Source organism: Hyperolius riggenbachi, chromosome 9, assembly GCF_040937935.1.
Source record: "Hyperolius riggenbachi isolate aHypRig1 chromosome 9, aHypRig1.pri, whole genome shotgun sequence".
Lineage (NCBI taxonomy): Eukaryota > Metazoa > Chordata > Amphibia > Anura > Hyperoliidae > Hyperolius > Hyperolius riggenbachi.
The window spans coordinates 246,116,009-246,137,880 of record NC_090654.1 but is presented as its reverse complement, the minus strand read 5'-3'; the positions used below and the strand labels follow the sequence as shown (position 1 = coordinate 246,137,880).

The window sequence follows — 21,872 nt, the reverse complement described above, 5'->3', positions numbered from 1 at the left end:
CCTGCCCTGCCGCAAAGTCTTGAGCTTCCGCTCAGTGGTAGAGGCAATGTCCGGATCATCATAAATTATAGCCATAGCTTTAAAAAATTCCTCAACCGAGGCTAAAGCCTCATTCCCTGGTTGAAGATTATATGCCCAGGTCTGGGAATCCCCTGACAACAGAGTCTTAATGAACGTAATCCTCTGTGCCACGGTTCCTGAAGAATTAGGTCTTAACTCAAAGTACGATAAAACTCGATTTCTAAAGTTCTGAAAGTCAGATCTGTGGCCAGAAAACTTTTCGGGCACAGGCATACGTAAGTCTGTCCCTGGAGGAGATCACACTGTATCCACAGCCGTCTGTAGGACGCGTGCAGACCCAGACAAGGCGTTGATCTGGGTCTGATGACTGTCCAGCACTTGGATGAAATTCTCCACCGAGGTGGTGAGTGCATTCAGACGGCTGTTAAGTGCGTCCATTTGGTTTTGGTCTGCCGTTCTGTAACGATCGGTGTCAGCACACAGAAAGTCTGATTATTGGCGATCTGCAGTATCACCAAGAATACAGATATATACCTGATTATTGATGATCTGCAGAATCACCAATAATACAGATATAGTACTAACCTCTGGACACCTGTATATGTTGTGAGTGTTTGGTGCAACAGTATTTACTTTGAGTAATCCAGTATTTACTTTGAGTAATACAGATATAGTGCTAACGTCTGGACACCTGTATTTATCGTGAGTGTTTGGTGCAACAGTATTTACTTTGAGTAATCCACCTGATGAGCAGGTGGTCCTTGGCAGTATGGGCAACACTGCTCTTTTGAGAAGCACGAGAACCTTCCAGCAGCCTGAGATCTTCCAAGGGATGGAGTCTCAGGCTGAAGGTAGGAAGGGCCAGTGAGTGAGTAACACCTGAAGGTGGATGTCACTAGCTGATCTGGAGACTATCTCCTAAAGGGGAGAGATAGCTCTCGAGGTCGGGCAAGCCGGGTCGGCAACACACGGACAGACAAAGTACAAAGACAGAAGGCTGATTCGGTATCCAAGGCAGGCAGGGTTGGCAACGGATAATCAGATATGCGTGGTACCGAATCAGCGAGCGGAGGAGTAGTCAGGAAAGCAATAGGTCATAACAGATATCAAACAATGCCTAGTCTTGGGTGTGAGGTCCGTGGTCTCTACACCTTGGAACTAGTCTGAAGTATAACAGAATGATAACACAAGTTCCCTAATCTTGGGTGTGAGGTCCGTGTTCTCTACACCCTGGAACTAGTCTGAAGTATAACAGAATGATAACACAAGTTCCCTAATCTTGGGTGTGAGGTCCGTGGTCTCTACACCCTGGAACTAGTCTGAAGTATGATAATATTATAATTGGGAGTGTGTCTTTTTGGCAAATGGAAGAAAGACTAAAAAACCATAGCGTCCCTTTTGGTGTGATCCACTTCACCCCAGACAATTCACTGTATTCATAGAAAGGACCAGATATATAAAGTACGAAGTCTCTCAGTTCTTGTGGTACAAAAGTATCAAAACATCTTTATTGACATAAGTACAAAAATTCTTGGTTTAAAAAGAGGAGGAAATCTCTGTAAGGTGCTCCTCATAGGATAGTCACAGGAATATTCAATAGTAGCAAGAGCTTAAGGTATTCAACAATATATCAATTAACGGTATATAAATTGGCAACGACACGCTCGTTTCGGGCAAAAATACCCTTCATCAGGCCACTGTATTAAGCAATTTCTATTTATCCTGTTGGCGACATATGGCAGGAGCAAGAAACAAAACGGCATCTAACTTAGCAGACGCATATATGCGGAACCAGCCGCCTTGCTATCAGTACACGCGGCGGCCCCTCCGCGTTCTCCCACAGTACCAGACGCATGCTTCTGCTTGCAAACCGCCGCGCTGGACGCGGAACTAGCCGCCTTGCTGTCAGCACATGCGGCGGCTTTTCCGCGTTTTCTCACAGATGTGCTCAGAGACCTCTGATAAGCTTTATGGTGTTGCTGGCTAAAAACTCTATAGGTATGTGGGGTTTACAGAAAAACTGTTTCTTTAATAGTTGTTCTTTAAGCTGAATACTCACCTTAACAAAACAGGAAGATGGATCACAGCAATGCCAACTGACAACATGTGTTCCATGATCCATTTTCCTGCCTGTGGGAACATGTGATATCACTCGACAGGCGCAAACAAGAGTACAAATGATCGTGGCACTTTGCACGGGAGATGTCGGGGATCTTGAAGATCCAATCCGCCATGACGGTTGTTATCACTGCGTGTCGCAAAGCATCACTGTCATTGTGCATTCCAGCCATACACAGCAATGGTCATTTGAAGTCTGTATACAGATTTAAGGTAGCCATACACTGGTCGATTTGCCATCAGATTCGACCAACAGATAGATCCCTCTCTGATCGAATCTGATCAGAGAGGGATCGTATGGCTACCTTTACTGCAAACAGATTGTGAACCGATTTCCGCCTGAAACCGTTCACAATCTGTGGTGGTGGTGCTGCCGCCGCTCTCCTCCCCCCGCATACATTACCGGCTCCGCCGGCGCGACTGCCCCCGGTCACCGCTGCTCCGTCTCTACGCTGGTCTGGTCTCCGGCATGCTTCACTTCTTCCTGCCCGGCAGGAAGTTTAAACAGTAGAGCGCCCTCTACTGTTTAAACTTCCTGCCGGGCAGGAGGAAGTGAAGCATGCCGGACCCGGAGACCAGACCAGAGCTGAGACCAGAGCTGAGACGGAGCAGCGGTGACCGGGGGCCGTTGCGCCGGCGGAGCAGGTAATGTATGCGGGCTCTATTGCGTCGGTCGTCGGGCACTCGAACGCCGCTAGCGACGCGTTCCCTACCCGCGAGCGATCGACGGTAATTTTCCGCATGGAGCGATCGACGGGATCGAACGGGATAGATCGAAATTCCCAGTGTTCGAATCTGCTGTCGATTGGCGGGGAATCGGCCTAGTGTATGGCCAGCTTTACACTTCCCTGTTCTATCAAAAATATAAAAAAATTGTTTTGGTTGGCATGCCACGACCAGCCAGTAATAATTGTTTCGGATTGAAAATAAAGATAGGGAACATAACATAACAAAGACATCAGCAGAACAATACACAAGGAAACAGAATGGAACAAGGAGAAAGCCAGAACACATCAAGGTTCTATTTACTTCCAAACAATTACACATGTTTTGGGGATACGGCCAGCCCGGCTATAATTGCTTGTTTATGGCACTCACGGAAAAGAAATGTCAGCCAAATTAAAGAGAACCAGAGATTAACTAAAGTAAAGCTCTGATACTTACCTTGTGAGCCCCGGTAACAGGCTCAGTGACATCAGTCCGGGTCTACAGCGGATGCGCAACAGGTCTGCGTGTGCGCAGTAGACCCAGACTGGCATCGACTGAGCCCGTTACCAGGACTCACCATGGCTGAACGGCAAACCACGGGAGGATGGCGTGGGACTTTAGAAGTGTTTATGGGGCGGGAGGAAGCCCCGGGTAAGTATCAGAGCTTTACATTAGTTCCTCTCTGAGTCTCTTTAAGCAAGGCCGACCTGCACAGAACACTCCGTTCCATGTGCGAGTGATTGACAACGGTGCTCGGGCAGGCGCAGTAAGGGACAACCATGCATGGTCAGGCCCTGCAACGGTTGGGACCCCGTGCCGGCAGGTGGGAGCAGAGCTGCGACGAGGGACATGGCTGCAAGGGGCTTGACCAAACAGGGTCAGCATCTACTGTGCCTGCGCAAACATGTGGCCACACCGCTCATGATCGCCCTCACATGGCCTGCGCAGAAGCATGAGCATGATCACGAGCAGCGGGGCTGCATGTTTGCACAGGCGTAGTAGATGCCAACCTGGCGAGGTCGGCATCTGCTACAGAGGGGATCCCGGGACACCGGTGCTGCGGCGAGGGACACAGAGGCTGCCAGGGGCTGGAGGGAATCCCCAGGTAAGTAGGGGCTTGATAATGGGACACAAAGGCCCTTCTTCTGTGCAAAGACAGCAATCCAAGATTTCCGCCACTATCAGTTTAGGGAACACTTAGCTAGCTAAAGATTAAAATGGAAAGAACATTCCTAGTAAGAAGTGTGCAGTGTCCATTTATATTTAAAGCAATGTGATAACAAAAATGAAATGTAGGTTTACATATTCTAATTCAGCAGCAATCTTCTGCCTGTACCTTAAGTAAGACTCAGTTCCCTTTTGCTTCGGATCATGTACGGCCAGCGGGAGCGGACAGAGTGGGGAGCGCTCCGATGGTCCGCTGTGGTCCAGTAGGACCCCGGGGAAGATGCGTTACTACCATTGGCTATATGCAGAACGCATGTGCTCTTCCGAGACTATCGCGGACAGCACAGAAGTGCAGCCCGCTTAATGGATCCACTGCAGACTGACAAGTGTGAATGGCTCCTATATATATATATAAAATAGGAGCCGTTCACTGTCAGTTTTGCAATGAGTGGAGAACGGACTAACAATGTCTGTTTTCAGCTCAAGTGGGAACACAGCCTAAAGATGGCCACACACCATACAATTTTTAAATATCTTTTCAATTCAAGGATTGCAATCAATTTTTCTGACTGATTGTAACATTCAAAAAATTTGACCATTGTACCACACACGTGTGGTCAATTTTTACCCAATTATAAAAAAAACGAAAACACTGAGAAAATTGGTTAGGCCCGGTTCACATTAGCGTTCCAGGTCCGGCTTCCCCGGACCCGGAACGCTTCGTACACAGCGGATGGTGAATGGATACATTGTTAATCACTGTATCCTATCACACTCGTGCGACCATCCGGATCCGGATCCGATCCGGGAACGCAGCTCCGGGACGATCCGACTTTTTTCCAACTTGCTCCATTTTTGCCGTCCGTCCCCGTGCGGCTGCGGACCCGGGCCGGATCCTGACCCGAACATGCGGCCATGCTGTGCAATGAGAAACTGAAGTTTCTCATCACACTGGCAATAGGACCGGATGCTTCCAGCACCGGTCCTATGCCACTTGGGGGGCCCGGACTACACGCCGGTATCCCCCATGCTTGCGGTGCCTTTCTGGCACTGCAATGTATCTAGTTCCGGCTACTTTACTGTAGCCGGAACTGATACATTTTGGATCCGCAACTTGTGGCCACCGCAGAGACCCGTACAGTCTCTTTGCGGCCCCCGGACCCCGGACACTTGCGGACTCGAACCGCAAGTGTAAACGGGGCCTTAGAAGTATATATAAGGAAATTGACACATCTACCACACACCATTTCATTTTCATACAAAATTGATCAGAAAAATCCAGCACTCCTGATAGACTTTTATCAAATAAACACGGGAAATCCGACTGGATTTCTTGCTTGAATAAAAAAAAAAAAAGCTCTCGATTTTTTGGGAAAAATCTGATAGTTTTTATTAAGTTGCCGAAAAATTGGATCATTTTATAGTATTGTGTGTGGCCACCTTAAAGAAGTTATCAGGCATTTAGTAGTAAAATAAGGGCTACTTACCTGGGGGTTTGTCCAGCCCCAAGCTCCCAGCATGTCCCTCGCCACAGCTCTCCCCGCAGCCATTCGTCGCCTCTGCCTCCCGGTCCGCGGTGATGACGACAGGCCGACCTGGAGATCGGCCTGTACTGCGCCTGCGCGAGCGGTGCTGTCAAACACCGCCGCCTGGATCCTCTCGGTAATTAGGCCAGTTGGAGCCAGTAAGTGCAGGCCCAGTCCAGCTGCTCGCTCTCCCCCATCACAGCAATGGGAGGGGGCGTGCGTGAAGCCAAGCTGTGCATGCGCACTACGCCGAAACTATCCGGACTACCGGGAGCCGTAGCAGGAGGATCCAGGAGGTGGCAAAGGACTGATCACCCTGAAGGTGTGGAGGAAGCCCCAGGTATGTATACATTTCTTGTATCATTTCATCACAGGTTCGCTTTAAAGCATGAGGACAGATTCTCAGATTTTTCCTACCACCGCCTACTTTGTGCATAGGGCATCACAGGGATTGTGATTCAATCCCTCGGGCAGCAGTTTGGGGCCCAATGCTGTACAGACACATCGCTAACCTGTAAGCTAGCAACCCATTCCCAGGCCCGTTTCTACAGGCGTGCGGACAGTGCCACAGCACGGGGCGCAGTGCAGCACTGAGGAGAAGGGGGCGCAGGCAGAAGGACGGGACTGACAGAGAGAGGGTGACGCTAGTTGAAGAGGTAGAAGAAGCAGCTCTGCGATCACCTCTCTGTCTCCACTGACTCCTCCTGGGCTTCCTGTTGCCATGGCTGCCAGCAACAAGTAATCACCACGTGGTGACAATGACTTCCTGCCAGGCCCGTTTCTACAGGCGTGCGGACAGTGCCACAGCACGGGGCGCAGTGCAGCACTGAGGAGAAGGGGGCGCAGGCAGAAGGACGGGACTGACAGAGAGAGGGTGACGCTAGTTGAAGAGGTAGAAGAAGCAGCTCTGCGATCACCTCTCTGTCTCCACTGACTCCTCCTGGGCTTCCTGTTGCCATGGCTGCCAGCAACAAGTAATCACCACGTGGTGACAATGACTTCCTGCAGCGGCATTGCAGCAGCCATCAGGGCACTGAAGCAGTCAGCTTGCTGCTGATGTGTTCCTGGCTGAGTGTGGGGGACTGGGGAGGAGAAGTAACTGACAGGCAGCTGAGGGCTGAGGCTCTGCTGGGGTCCCAGGCCATTATGACAACAAGTAGCTGTCCCGATCTGGGACACTTAGGAGAGGTTTCCTGGCCGCCATAAGCCCCGCCCCCAATCGCGGAAGCCCCGCCCCCACATGGGACATGGATGATAGGGTGGCCGGCGAATGTGAGCCCTGCCATCCACATGCAGGAAAGGCCATCTGTAGCCCCTGGAAGCTGATTTAGGAGCAGTGCCTGGAAGGTGGAAGTGTACCTGTCCTGGAGGAAGCTTCATATCATCTCCAGAGGAAACCCCGCTCCCCTGGGGAGAGGTCACCCCAGCTTCCTGTACACTAAGGAGTGCTCCTCTGACAGGAGGAAGACCAGCCTGGAGGAAGCCTTGCCCCCTTAGGACAGTAGAGGAATGGACACCTGCAATCAGAATAGTAAGTATAAATCTACCTGCCCCCACTGTCTTCAACTACCTTTCCCCTCACCTCGCTAGCTCCGGTGACCTTCTTGCTCCACCCAGTAGCCCCAGTGACCTTTGTCCTGCCCCCACTAGCCCCAGTGACCTCCTCCCTCCCCCCACTAGCTCCAGTGACCTCCTCCCTCTTCCCCTTAAGCTCCAGTGGCCTCCTTCCCCCTCCAGTAGCCCCAGTGACCTTCTGCCCCCCTACCCCCCCCCCCCCCCCCCTGCTGCAGTGTTCTTCTCCCTCCCCCTGCTAGCCCAAGTGAACTTCTTCCTGCCCCTGCTAGCCCCAGTGACCTCATCCCTCCCCCCATTAGCTCCAGTGGCTTTTTGCCTACCCCCAGTGACCTCCTCTCCCCCCCCCCCTTCCCCAGTAGCTCCAGTGATCTCCTCTCTCCCCCACTATCTCCAGTGACCATCTGCTTCCCCCCTCTATCCCCAGTGACCTTCTCCCTCCTCCCACTAGCCCCAGTGACCTCCCCCCCCTCCCCCAGTAGCCTCAGTGACCTTCTGCCACCTCCCAATAGCCCCATTGACCTCTTCCCTCCCCATCTAATCCCAGTGACCTTCTCCCTCCCCCCACTAGCTCCAGTGACCTCTCCCCACACTAGCTCAAGTGACCTTCTGTGTCCCCCACTATCCTAAGTGACCTTCTCCCTCCCTTCCCACACTAGCTCCAGTGACTTTCGTCCTCCCCCCCACTAGCTTCATTGACCTCTGACGCTTTTCCTCCCGTTGTGGCCACTCTCAGTGGGAAGAGGGGGGACGCTCCTCTTTGCTCTGGTCTGAGTAGTACTCTAATGATAATGCCTAGTACACACCATGCAATTTCCTGTCAGATTGACAATTGAATCAATAAAAAATTGATCAGAACAATGATCAGAAATCAGATCGGACCTGTTAGAAATTATTGATTCAACAGTCAATCTGACGAGAAATTGCATGGTGTGTACCAGGCATTATCTGCTGTATAATCTTCTGTGTATGATCTATGGCTTTGAAGCTGGAAGTGAGTTAAGGTGGCTATACACTGGTCGATTTGCCATCAGATCGACCAACAGATAGATCCCTCTCTGATCGAATCTGATCAGAGAGGGATCGTATGGCTGCCTTTACTGTAAACAGATTGTGAATCGATTTCAGCACGAAACCGATAACAATCTGTGGAGCTGACGCTGCCCCCCCATACATAACCTGATCCGGCCAGCGCTAGTCCCCTGATCTCCGCTGTCTTCTCCGCGCTCGGCTCCAGCTTCACTGTACTTCCTGTCCGGGGGTAGTTTAAACAGTAGAGGGCGCTTTACTGTTTAAACTTCCTGCCGGGACAGGAAGAAGTGAAGCTGCAGCCCTGGAGCCCAGAGCGGAGAAGGAGCACGCGCCGGTGGAGCAGGTAATGTATTGCCGCTACCATTGGTCGTCGGACATTCGAACTCTGCTATCGACGCACTCCCGACCCGCCGGTGATCAAACGAAATCTTCCGCACGGACAGATCGACGGCAACGATTGGTTTTGAATGGAAATCGATCGTTTGGTCAGCATTTGTGCAACGATTTCACAGTCGATTCGATCACAGTGATCGAATCGGCTGTATATTGGCGGGAAAAATTGGTAAGTGTATGGGCCCCTTTAGTTTAGTTCCTGCTATGTGATCTCCTGTGTTGGCTTAGTAGGTGCTATCTTTATTTCTGAACTCTACCTCTGTTTTGGCTGCCCCCTCCCCCCCCCAGTTGAAAATTGTAAAGGCCCATACCCAATACGCATTTTTTTACGGCAATTTTCACGACAACCATCAATTATTTATTTTTTTTGCGACGAGCATTTCCGCCGGCTTGAGATGTGGGTACAGGTGCGTGATTAACACAAATTACATTTGGTGATAGCGACCACAACGGATTGGATATTTAAGGTGCCCTACGACTCTCACATAAAGTACCATGACTGTTGGGGGGGGGGGGGGGGGGGGGGGGGCGTATTTTTTGACACTCGCCCTGGGTGAAATTTATCCTAGAAACTGCACTGCTTCCTGCAGCGGCATTGCAGCAGCCATCAGGGCACTGAAGCAGTCAGCTTGCTGCTGATGTGTTCCTGGCTGAGTGTGGGGGACTGGGGAGGAGAAGTAACTGACAGGCAGCTGAGGGCTGAGGCTCTGCTGGGGTCCCAGGCCATTATGACAACAAGTAGCTGTCCCGATCTGGGACACTTAGGAGAGGTTTCCTGGCCGCCATAAGCCCCGCCCCCAATCGCGGAAGCCCCGCCCCCACATGGGACATGGATGATAGGGTGGCCGGCGAATGTGAGCCCTGCCATCCACATGCAGGAAAGGCCATCTGTAGCCCCTGGAAGCTGATTTAGGAGCAGTGCCTGGAAGGTGGAAGTGTACCTGTCCTGGAGGAAGCTTCATATCATCTCCAGAGGAAACCCCGCTCCCCTGGGGAGAGGTCACCCCAGCTTCCTGTACACTAAGGAGTGCTCCTCTGACAGGAGGAAGACCAGCCTGGAGGAAGCCTTGCCCCCTTAGGACAGTAGAGGAATGGACACCTGCAATCAGAATAGTAAGTATAAATCTACCTGCCCCCACTGTCTTCAACTACCTTTCCCCTCACCTCGCTAGCTCCGGTGACCTTCTTGCTCCACCCAGTAGCCCCAGTGACCTTTGTCCTGCCCCCACTAGCCCCAGTGACCTCCTCCCTCCCCCCACTAGCTCCAGTGACCTCCTCCCTCTTCCCCTTAAGCTCCAGTGGCCTCCTGCCCCCTCCAGTAGCCCCAGTGACCTTCTGCCCCCCTACCCCCCCCCCCCCCCTGCTGCAGTGTTCTTCTCCCTCCCCCTGCTAGCCCAAGTGAACTTCTTCCTGCCCCTGCTAGCCCCAGTGACCTCATCCCTCCCCCCATTAGCTCCAGTGGCTTTTTGCCTACCCCCAGTGACCTCCTCTCCCCCCCCCCCCCCTTCCCCAGTAGCTCCAGTGATCTCCTCTCTCCCCCACTATCTCCAGTGACCATCTGCTTCCCCCCTCTATCCCCAGTGACCTTCTCCCTCCTCCCACTAGCCCCAGTGACCTCCCCCCCCTCCCCCAGTAGCCTCAGTGACCTTCTGCCACCTCCCAATAGCCCCATTGACCTCTTCCCTCCCCATCTAATCCCAGTGACCTTCTCCCTCCCCCCACTAGCTCCAGTGACCTCTCCCCACACTAGCTCAAGTGACCTTCTGTGTCCCCCACTATCCTAAGTGACCTTCTCCCTCCCTTCCCACACTAGCTCCAGTGACTTTCGTCCTCCCCCCCACTAGCTTCATTGACCTCTGACGCTTTTCCTCCCGTTGTGGCCACTCTCAGTGGGAAGAGGGGGGACGCTCCTCTTTGCTCTGGTCTGAGTAGTACTCTAATGATAATGCCTAGTACACACCATGCAATTTCCTGTCAGATTGACAATTGAATCAATAAAAAATTGATCAGAACAATGATCAGAAATCAGATCGGACCTGTTAGAAATTATTGATTCAACAGTCAATCTGACGAGAAATTGCATGGTGTGTACCAGGCATTATCTGCTGTATAATCTTCTGTGTATGATCTATGGCTTTGAAGCTGGAAGTGAGTTAAGGTGGCTATACACTGGTCGATTTGCCATCAGATCGACCAACAGATAGATCCCTCTCTGATCGAATCTGATCAGAGAGGGATCGTATGGCTGCCTTTACTGTAAACAGATTGTGAATCGATTTCAGCACGAAACCGATAACAATCTGTGGAGCTGACGCTGCCCCCCCATACATAACCTGATCCGGCCAGCGCTAGTCCCCTGATCTCCGCTGTCTTCTCCGCGCTCGGCTCCAGCTTCACTGTACTTCCTGTCCGGGGGTAGTTTAAACAGTAGAGGGCGCTTTACTGTTTAAACTTCCTGCCGGGACAGGAAGAAGTGAAGCTGCAGCCCTGGAGCCCAGAGCGGAGAAGGAGCACGCGCCGGTGGAGCAGGTAATGTATTGCCGCTACCATTGGTCGTCGGACATTCGAACTCTGCTATCGACGCACTCCCGACCCGCCGGTGATCAAACGAAATCTTCCGCACGGACAGATCGACGGCAACGATTGGTTTTGAATGGAAATCGATCGTTTGGTCAGCATTTGTGCAACGATTTCACAGTCGATTCGATCACAGTGATCGAATCGGCTGTATATTGGCGGGAAAAATTGGTAAGTGTATGGGCCCCTTTAGTTTAGTTCCTGCTATGTGATCTCCTGTGTTGGCTTAGTAGGTGCTATCTTTATTTCTGAACTCTACCTCTGTTTTGGCTGCCCCCTCCCCCCCCCAGTTGAAAATTGTAAAGGCCCATACCCAATACGCATTTTTTTACGGCAATTTTCACGACAACCATCAATTATTTATTTTTTTTGCGACGAGCATTTCCGCCGGCTTGAGATGTGGGTACAGGTGCGTGATTAACACAAATTACATTTGGTGATAGCGACCACAACGGATTGGATATTTAAGGTGCCCTACGACTCTCACATAAAGTACCATGACTGTTGGGGGGGGGGGGGGGGGGGGGGCGTATTTTTTGACACTCGCCCTGGGTGAAATTTATCCTAGAAACTGCACTGCCCATTCCGTTACTATGGAAGGAGGTGGAGGGATGTTGAACAGCACATGATGGAGCAGGAGGGGTAAGAACAATGGAGTCGGGTGGTTTTTGACTGAGATGTTTTGGCTGGCCAATGTCACTCCTGCCTGTGCACACGTTTAAAAGTGAAGGATTGCAGCTGTAGCAATTAGCAACAAATCATTCAGTAATTGCTTTGGGATCACCTCTAAAACTGCGCTGCCTAAGCCTGATGCGGCATAGTTTTCATTCCTGCTAGCTGCCTCTTCTTCATGACCCGTCGCACAACATTACGCAAAAACATGCGCCAGGTCACTGAGATGAGAGCACATGGACTGGAGCAGCACCAGCAAGGACAGGTGAGTTGCTATGATGACAAAACATTGCAGGGAACCCGGGATGCACAGTAAAGTTAAAGAGAAACCGTGACCAAGGATTGAACTTCATCCCAATCAGTAGCTGATATCCCCTATCCCATGAGAAATCCAAACGGATCATCACGGGGCTCTGTATGGCTGATATTGTGGTGAAACTCCTCCTACAGTGTGATGTCAGGAGCATGGTACTGACAGTTTCCTTTCTGTGAACCTCAATGCGTTGTGGGAAATAACAGCTGTTTACAGCTGGGTCCAACTGCCAATAAAGCAAGCAGCATCTCCTTCCACTGACATCACCTGCCAGCTGTAAAAATGTCCCCATGTGGTAAATGTCAGAATGTAAATCAAAGAAGAAAATTTTCACAATGGGAAAATACTGACTAAATCATTTATACACAATTATTGTTAAAACGAAGCACTTTTTTCCTACATTATTTTCACTGGAGTTCCTCTTTAAGGGGGGCTTGGGGGCCCTCTGGTGTGTATATGCTGCATGGGACAGGGAGCCTCCCAGGTTAATTTTGGCTTAGTGCCTTACTGAGGCATGAACCAGCCCTGGTAGGAGGTCCCAGGACTGACCATCTACCATATGGGGGTTTAGTTAGTGATGCTATCCTATCCCATTGACATGTATTACAAGCCATAGCATTTGATCTCACTAGCGTCGATAAATAGACAAGACATATTTAGGTACCTCATAGAACATACGATCTCGCTTTGTGGCTGAAGCTCTTTTTCTGCAAATAGAAAACAGAATGGATGGGTGAGATTTCTGGCCATATCCCTTTCACAATGTACACAGTCTGAGGAATGGGAGTACAGAAAGAAAAGCACAGAACATGAGGGAAGTTAGCCAGTAGCAGTTACCATTTTTATGTAACTTTTTTTTACTACCCTTTTGTAGGAAATTCTATAATCCCCTTTATGATGAAAGAGAAATTAAGAATTACAGATGAAGACTAGAAGAACTACAGACTACACAGAAAGAACTAAAGAAAAGAAGAAACCAATTTTAGTAGAAGCGTCAACAGGCAGTCCTGGTATAACATGGCCTTTTTTTTCTTTTTTTTAATAAAATGACACAGGCCACCTGCAGCCGAACCAGAGTGATTTCCAGCCGGCAATAAACAGGGAAACGTGCTCTCATTTGGCTATTCATTTCAGTGGAGCCAATCACAGGTTATTATGTACAGTCAGCTGCAGAGCCGGATTTGTACTTTCTACCGCCCAAGGCCGCTATCACCAGCCCCCCCCCCCCCCCCCCCCCCCCCCAACAAACAGCAATCCCTCTACCACATACACACACTTTTATTGGTCCCAGTAATCAATGCATTTAAAGATGCTTATTAACGATGCAATTTTACTGAACGATCAACCGTCCAATCGATTGGATTGGACAGCATTGATGGTGTCAATCGACTACAAATGGGTAGCATGGTGGCATAGTGGTTAGTGCTCTCGCCTTGCAGCACTGGGTCCCTGGTTTGCATCCCAGCCAGGTCAACATCTGCAAGGAGTTTGTATGTTCTCCCCGTGTCTGCGTGGGTTTCCTCCCACACCCCAAAAACATTTAGATAAGTTAATTGTCTTCCCCCTAAAATTGACCCTAGACTATGATACATGTACTACATGATAGAGACATACGCCCCTCTGAGGGACAGTTAGTGACAAGACAATATACTCTGTACAGTGCTGCGTAATATGTTGGTGCTAAGTAAATAAAAATAAATTACCAATTTGTCAATCGTTTCATCAATCTGTTTCGTGGATCGATTACATCTGAAATGATTGGAATGGGTATAGTTTATATTCCATTTATGACCCAAATTGATGCTTTCCGCTCTGACAGGTTGGAGCTGGGTGGAGGGTGGAGTTGGACTCGAAGACCAGCTGACTGTGATGATGAGTTACAGCTCTGGTCACAAACAATAAGCTGCCCATGTTTGCTGCCAATTCATCCCCTGAGTCCCAGACACTTGCCAGACTGCTGTAGTTCACATGTTTGGCAGCTTGACTGCATGGGTGTGTCAGCCCACTGCTCGCCCCTTGGTTCCTGGCGCCCTAAGCCATGGCCTTTGTGGCCTTGCCTGAAATCCGGCCGTGCCAGGAGTCTGGGTTTCTCTACAAATCAGGGCCATAGCAACCTGCCTAGTGATAACCCTTCAGCTTAGTAAGTCAAGACTATTTTTTAAAGGACCACTGTCGTGAAAAATTGTAAAACTTAAAATCAGGGCTGTGGATTTGGAGTTGGAGTCAGAGTCGAGGAGTCGGAGTCGGGGCAATTTTGGGCTCGACGAGTTGGAGTCGTGGTTTCGTAAACTGAGGAGTCGGTGTCGGGAGTTGGATGATTTTTGTATAAAATCCACAGGCCTGTTAAGTATTAGACTAAGGAGTCGGAGTCGAGGAGTGGGAGTCGGAGTCATTTTGGGTACCCGGAGTCGGAGTTGGAGTCGGAGTCGTGATTTCATAAACCGAGGAGTCTGAAGATTTTTGCACCGACTCCACAGCCCTGCTTAAAATAAATGTGTACACATATTAATAAGAAGTACATTTTTCTCAGAGTGAAATGCACTATAAATTACTTTTTTTCCAGTGTTGCTGTCACTGACAGTAGGTGGTAAAAATCTGACTGATCTGACAGCTTTTGGGCTAGTCCAAGTTCCCATGCGGATTCTCTGTATTTCCTTTATTCTTTACAAATGCACCCCTTGGAATGAACCTATATAAAGTTGTCAGCCAGCCTCTCTCTACACTAGCACGCTTTTCTGATGGATTGGTTGAGCAAATGTCATTCAGTGCGTGCTTTCGAAAATTAAAAATAAAACCTGAGAAACCCCCTATGAGGAGATGGATTAGTCCAAAACCTGCCAGATACGTCACATTGTTACAACCTACTGTAAGTGACAGCAACAATGTGCAATTTATATACATGCATACACATGTATTTTACATTTTTAACATTTTTGCAATAGTCCTTTAAGCTTGTAGAGAAAAAGGCACTTAGGAGGTGGATGCTAAAAGGTCCAGATTTCAGACAAAGGGCACAATGACCATGGCCTACAGAGGGTGCTCCATAAGGAGAAAGGCTGCACATGAAAGAGGAACTACATGTGGAATAGAAAAGATGCACATGGAATAAGGGCCGCTACTGAACATCAGGACTGGGCTGAGGCAGAGGCGAGAGAGGCTCCAGCCTCAGGGCGCAGTGTAGGAGGGGGCTCACAACTCACTCAGCTCTCATTCCCCTATTGAGCTTGAAGCAAAGAGAAATAAGAAAAGGGGATACCTGGCAGTGACTGCAAGCCAGATAACTAGAGATTGGGGGCCCTGTGGCGTCTCTTACTCTAATAGCAATCAGTGAGTGATGGCTGGGGTAGGAGGGATGGGGGGGGGGGGCGCTCTTTGGTGTGTCGGCCTCGGGTGCTGGAGGAACGTGTCCCGACTGAACATATTCACTGCTGTATTTGGAAGAGGTGAGCTGCTGTGCATGGAACAGGGGATGCACATGGAGGAGAATGAAGCAATACCTGTGGCTTTGTGTAATGTAAGATTGAGAGGGCACATCTTGCAGGGCATGCTGGGTATGCCAGCTTCTACACACAGAGGCTGGCAAGACCCTTCTCCTCTTGCTACACACACACACAGGGGTGGATGTGTGTGGAAAGACATCCTTTGTTCCATTTTCATCAGTTCACATCAGCCCCACCCTGGCTTGCTGGCAGTCTCTGGCACAGGATATCCAGCTTGAATAGGGTACAATGGGTTGTGTAATGAAGAAGGCACAGTGCCAGTTTACACATGACAGGGCCCTGAGGAGATCACAAATCTATATGCCATGTTTGATGCCGTGCCTACCTCAGCTCTTGAGACTTTAAACCATTTTTTTCTGAGTACAAAGGAGCATGACAAGGTAAATATGGGACCTGGATAGCTGAATCACTGCAGTGCAGACAAACTGTTATGATGGTATACAATGCGTGGAACCAACACCTGGCTTTTTATACCCTAGTAGTGGACTCCAGGAGTAAACCGTGTACAGCAACTGCCCTGTCCCATATACAGCAATGGTCCCCTTACATGTACAGCACCCAGGGGCGTAGCAATAGGGGTTGCAGAGGTTGCAACCGCATTGGGGCCCTTGGGCCAGAAGGGCCCCGAAGGGCCCTCCCTCAACTGCCGTATTAGCTCTCTATTGGTCCTGTGCTCATATAATGACTTTTATAGATACTTTAAATAGTAGTAATCATTAACAAACTGCTCCCCATTCCCTTCTTGCACCTCTGACACTGTGGTTGTCCTTGGCAGGTTTTGGTGCGCTGTATCAATTGTTACGTATAGAATGTTGGGCCCCAATGTAAAACTTGCATCAGGGCCCACAGTTCCTTAGCTATGCCACTGAAAGCACCCTCCCTCTCCCATGTACAGCAACCTCCCTCTCCCATGTACAGCAACCTCCCTCTCCCATTTACAGCAACCTACTTCTCCCATGTACAGCAACCTACCTCTCCCATGTACAGCAACCCCCTCTCCCATGTACAGCAACCTCCCTCTCCCATGTACAGCACCCTACCTCTCCCATATACAGTAACCCCAATCTCCCATGTACAGCAACCTCCCTCTTCCATGTGCAGCACCCTCCCTCTCCCATGTGCAGCACCCTCCCTCTCCCATGTACATCAACCTCCATCTCCCATGTGCAGCACCCTCCCTCTCCCATGTAAGGAAACCTCTCTCTCCCATGTACAGCAATCTCCCTCACCCGTGTACAGCACCCTCCCTCTTCCATGTTCAGCAACCTCCCGCTCCCATGTACAGCACCCTCCCTCTCCCATATACAGCAACCTCCCTCACCCATATACAGCAACATCCCTCTTCCATGTACAGCTACCTCCCTCTTCCATGTATAGCACCCTCCCTCTTCAATGTACAGCACCCTCCCTCTTCAATGTACAGCAACCTCCCTCTCCCATGTACAGCAACCTCCCTCTCCCATGTACAGCAACCTCCCTCTTCCATGTACAGCACCATCCCTCTTCAATGTACAGCACCCTCCCTCAGCCATGTACAGCAACCTCCCTCTCCCATGTACAGCAACCTCCCTCTCCCACATACAGCATCCTCCCTCTCCCATGTACATCAACCTCCCTCTCCCACATACAACAACCTCCCTCTCCCACATACAACAACCTCCCTCTCCCACATACAACAACCTCCCTCTCCCACATGCAACAACCTCCCTCTCCCATGTACATCAACCTCCCTCTCCCATGTACATCAACCTCCCTCTCCCACGTACAACAACCTCCCTCTCCCATGTACATCAACCTCCCTCTCCCATGTACATCAACCTCCCTCTCCCATGTACACCAACCTCTCTCTCCCATGTACAGCAACCCCTCTCTCCCATGTACAGCAACCTCTCTCTCCTATATACACCAACCTCCCTCTACCACATTCAGCAATCCCCCTCTCCCATGTACAGCAACCTCCCTCTCCCACATCAGCAATCCCCCTCTCCCATGTACAGCAACCTCCCCCTCCCACATTCAGCAATCCCCCTCTCCCATGTACAGCAACCTCCCTCTCCCACATTCAGCAATCCCCCTCTCCCATGTACAGCAACCTCCCTCTCCCACATTCAGCAATCCCCCTCTCCCATGTACAGCAACCTCCCTCTCCCACATTCAGCAACCCCCTCTCCCATGTACAGCAACCTCCCTCTCCCACATACAGCAACCTCCCTCTCCCATGTACATCAACCTCCCTCTCCCACGTACAGCAACCTCCCTCTCCCATGTACAGCAACCTCCCTCTCCCATGTTCAGCAACCTCCCTCTCCCATGTTCAGCAACCTCCCTCTCCCATGTACAGCAACCTCCCCTCTCCCATGTACATCAACCTCCCTCTCCCACATACAGCAACCTCCCTCTCCCATGTACAGCAACCTCCCTCTCCCACGTTCAGCAACCCCCCTCTCCCATGTACAGCAACCTCCCTCTCCCATGTACAGCAACCCCCCTCTCCCATGTACATCAACCTCCCTCTCCCACATACAGCAACCTCCCTCTCCCATGTACATCAACCTCCCTCTCCCACATACAGCAGCCTCCCTCTCTCATGTACAGCAACTCCCCTCTCCCACATACAGCAGCCTCCCTCTCTCATGTACAGCAACTCCCCTCTCCCACATACAGCAGCCTCCCTCTCTCATGTACAGCACCTTCCCTCACCCATGTCCAGCAACCTCCCTCTCCCATGTACAGCAACCTCCCTCTCCCATGTACAGCAACCTCCCTCTCCCATGTACAGCAACCCCTCTCTCCCATGTACAGCAACCTCCCTCTCCCATGTACATTAACCCCTCTCTCCCACGTACAGCAACCTCCCTCACCCATGTACAGCAACCTTGCCTTACCCATGTACATCAACCTCCCTCTCCCATGTACAGCAACCTCCCTCTCCCATGTACAGCAACCCCTCTCTCCCACGTACAGCAACCTCCCTCACCCATGTCCAGCAACCTCCCTCATTTCCATTCTTTCCACCCCTCATGAGCAGCAGAACACTTTTTTCCATGTACTGTAGCCTCCATTCAGTATTTAGTTTCCCCCTATTCTTTTGGCAGCTCTCTTTGTGCAGCAGCCCCTCTCTTCTATGTGCAGTCATCCAACCCCATAGGCCCCTTCCCATTCCATTTACAGTACCCCTTCCATGTTGAGTCCTTTGCCCGGCCATGTGCACCCTCCCCCTACACTACTACTGCATGGTTTAAGTTTCCTTTCTCTTTAATAAGCCCACCTAAGTATCTCCCCTTCAAAACACTTTCTTGGGTAGAATATGTAATGTAATGGTAGATGGTGCTGCTTTCAATCTCTTTGTCTGACAATACGCAGCCAGGGAGGCAGTGACAGTGCCCAATCGACTTATATCGGAAAATAAATGGGTAATCCGATCGGATTTCTTGCTCAAATAAAAAAAAAAACACTTTCGATTTCTTAGGAAATCCGATCGTTTTTATCGAATTTTCATAAAATTGGATAATTTTCTTGTATCGTGTGTCACTACCTCAAAACAACCTATGTACTAAATAAATATTTTTCCTCAGACTGTGCCGGTTTACTGTGTATTCATCTCATCGTTTATTATATCCGTCATCTGCACTATGTGGGGGATTTTATTCACATTGTAAATGTTATGTCACCTTAGAGCCATCTCAGGGTCTGCAGTATTTCTTATTACCATCCAAGCAATCCAAATATTTAATTCTAAATAAGCAAACAGTGCGGCAGCTACGCAACGCAGCACAATAACACTTAGAGCTGCGAAGCGTTCTGCTGGAACTTGTCCTTCTGAGTGAGATATCTATTCACTGACGGGTCCACTAAGCGGATCTCTTGGAGGAGCCGCAGCTAGAGCGGCTTCTGGATCAGGTGCTCGCGAATGTTGGAACAAGACAGACAAACATCTTTGCAGCGAGAAGCAGGACGCGGCAGGCCTTGTCCTGAAATGTTCTGCGTTTGGCTGCGCGACAAGTATGTAAACGCTTATTAAGCTCTGGCGAGCAATGAGCCAGCATCCAAGCAAAGCAAACTGGCATGAGCTCTGCCAATGCAGAAAATGGCTTCTTGAGCACAGTGGCATAACTATGAGGTCCCTTTTCATTTTCGTTGCAAGTGTGCATTGCGTTAGCCTGTTTTACCGCAGGGTAACGCAACAGCAATGCAATGGGGCCTAGCACTCTTACCTCATTGCGCTGCACCAGAAGCGCCACAAAGACAACTGCGTGTTACCACCAGACTTCCGCAGTGGCGGAAGGAATGTGAGTCGATGGGCGATGCATACCTTTTAAAAGGTTGGCGGCAGTGTTACGGCACGTATGTATGGAATATGACGGGAACTTCTCACCCATAACAAGTGTAGCCCAAAAAACACCTGATCTAAAGGATGGACCCCTTTAGTGAAGTACCATGTTTCCCCTAAAGTAAGACATCCCCTGAGAATAAGCCCTAGCAGGAATTCCTAGCATGCTTGAAATATAAGCCCTCCCCAGAATGCAAGTCCTACCTGGCAGCAGCCCACATAACAAAAGCAAGTCACACTCAATACAAAGCCTGGATACAGGAGAGAGCAGCAGTATAATGTGAGTTCTACAGTCCTGTATATGTGTCAGGCAATTTGTGTTCTTTGTTGGAGCCAGCCCTCCTGATCTGTCCTGATAAGCATCAGCAGCACTTCACCTCTTCCCAGGACACACATCTTATCCTATCATAGCTCTGGGGAACTTGATAGAGTTCTCTGCCTGCAAGAAATAGACTCTGAGGCCTGGTGCACACCAAAAACCGCTAGCAGATCCGCAAAATGCTAGCAGATTTTGAAACGCTTTTTCTTCTTTTTCTGTAGCGTTTCAGCTAGCATTTTGCGGTTTTGTGAAGCGTTTTTGGTGTAGTAGATTTCATGTATTGTTACAGTAAAGCTGTTACTGAACAGCTACTGTAACAAAAAACGCCTGGCAAACCGCTCTGAAGTGCCGTTTTTCAGAGCGGTTTGCGTTTTTCCTATACTTAACATTGAGGCAGAAACGCATCCGCAATCCAAAATCTGCAGCAGCCTGGGAGTATGCGTTTCTGCAAAACGCCTCCCGCTCTGGTGTGCACCAGCCCATTGAAATACATTACCCTAGCGTATCCGCAGCCGCAAGCGGATCGCAAACCGCAGCAGAACCGCTCTGGTGTGCATTAGGCCTAAGGCCTGGTGCACACCAAAAAACGCTAGCAGATCCGCAAAATGCTAGCAGATTTTGAAACGCTTTTTCTTCTTTTTCTGTAGCGTTTCAGCTAGCATTTTGCGGTTTTGTGAAGCGTTTTTGGTGTAGTAGATTTCATGTATTGTTACAGTAAAGCTGTTACTGAACAGCTACTGTAACAAAAAACGCCTGGCAAACCGCTCTGAAGTGCCGTTTTTCAGAGCGGTTTGCGTTTTTCCTATACTTAACATTGAGGCAGAAACGCATCCGCAATCCAAAATCTGCAGCAGCCTGGGAGTATGCGTTTCTGCAAAACGCCTCCCGCTCTGGTGTGCACCAGCCCATTGAAATACATTACCCTAGCGGATCCGCAGCCGCAAGCGGATCGCAAACCGCAGCAGAACCGCTCTGGTGTGCACTAGGCCTAAGGCCTGGTGCACACCAAAAGCCGCTAGCAGCTCCGCAAAACGCTGGCGCTTTTTGAAACGCTTTTTTTTTATTTTTATGAAGTGTTTCACCTAGCGTTTTGCGTTTTTGGGTAGCGTTTTTTGTGTAGTAGATTTCATATATTGTTACAGTAAAGCTGTTACTGAACAGCTTCTGTAACAAAAACGCCTGCAAAACCGCTCTGAACTGGCGTTTTTCAGAGCGGTTTGCGTTTTTCCTATACTTTACATTGTAGGCAGAAACGCCTCTGCAATCCAAAAAATGCCTCAGCCCGGGAGTATGCGTTTCAGCAAAACGCCTCCCGCTCTGGTGTGAACCACCCCATTGAAATACATTACCCTAGCGTATCCGCAGCCGCAAGCGGCTTAAAAAACGTGAGAAAACCCGCTTGGTGTGCACCAGCCCTTACCCACATGATCAGCAGAAACTCTTCTAAGTGAAAGCCAATATCTGCAAACCACAAGCTCGGTGCGTGCTGCTTGTGTTTCAGCATGGCATCTAGTATATACATTTTGTACAGGAAAACTACCAGTGTTTTCCCAAAAAATAAGACATCCTCTGAAAATAAGCCCTAGCTCATCTTTTGGAGCAAAAATTAATATAAGACAGTGTC

The 21,872-nt window shown here is 49.8% G+C and overlaps 1 protein-coding gene across 4 annotated transcripts in view; it reads right to left on the bottom strand.

Moving 5' to 3' along the window:
• The window catches only part of PPP1R36 (protein phosphatase 1 regulatory subunit 36), a 54,430-nt gene that overhangs the window by 10,760 nt on the left and 21,798 nt on the right, over positions 1-21,872 (bottom strand). For all 4 annotated transcript variants that reach the window (XM_068252068.1, XM_068252067.1, XM_068252066.1 and 1 more), the window contains one exon: positions 12,764-12,806. In XM_068252068.1, coding sequence (XP_068108169.1) covers positions 12,764-12,806 — 43 coding nt within the window. The remainder of the gene's footprint in view (positions 1-12,763; positions 12,807-21,872) is intronic.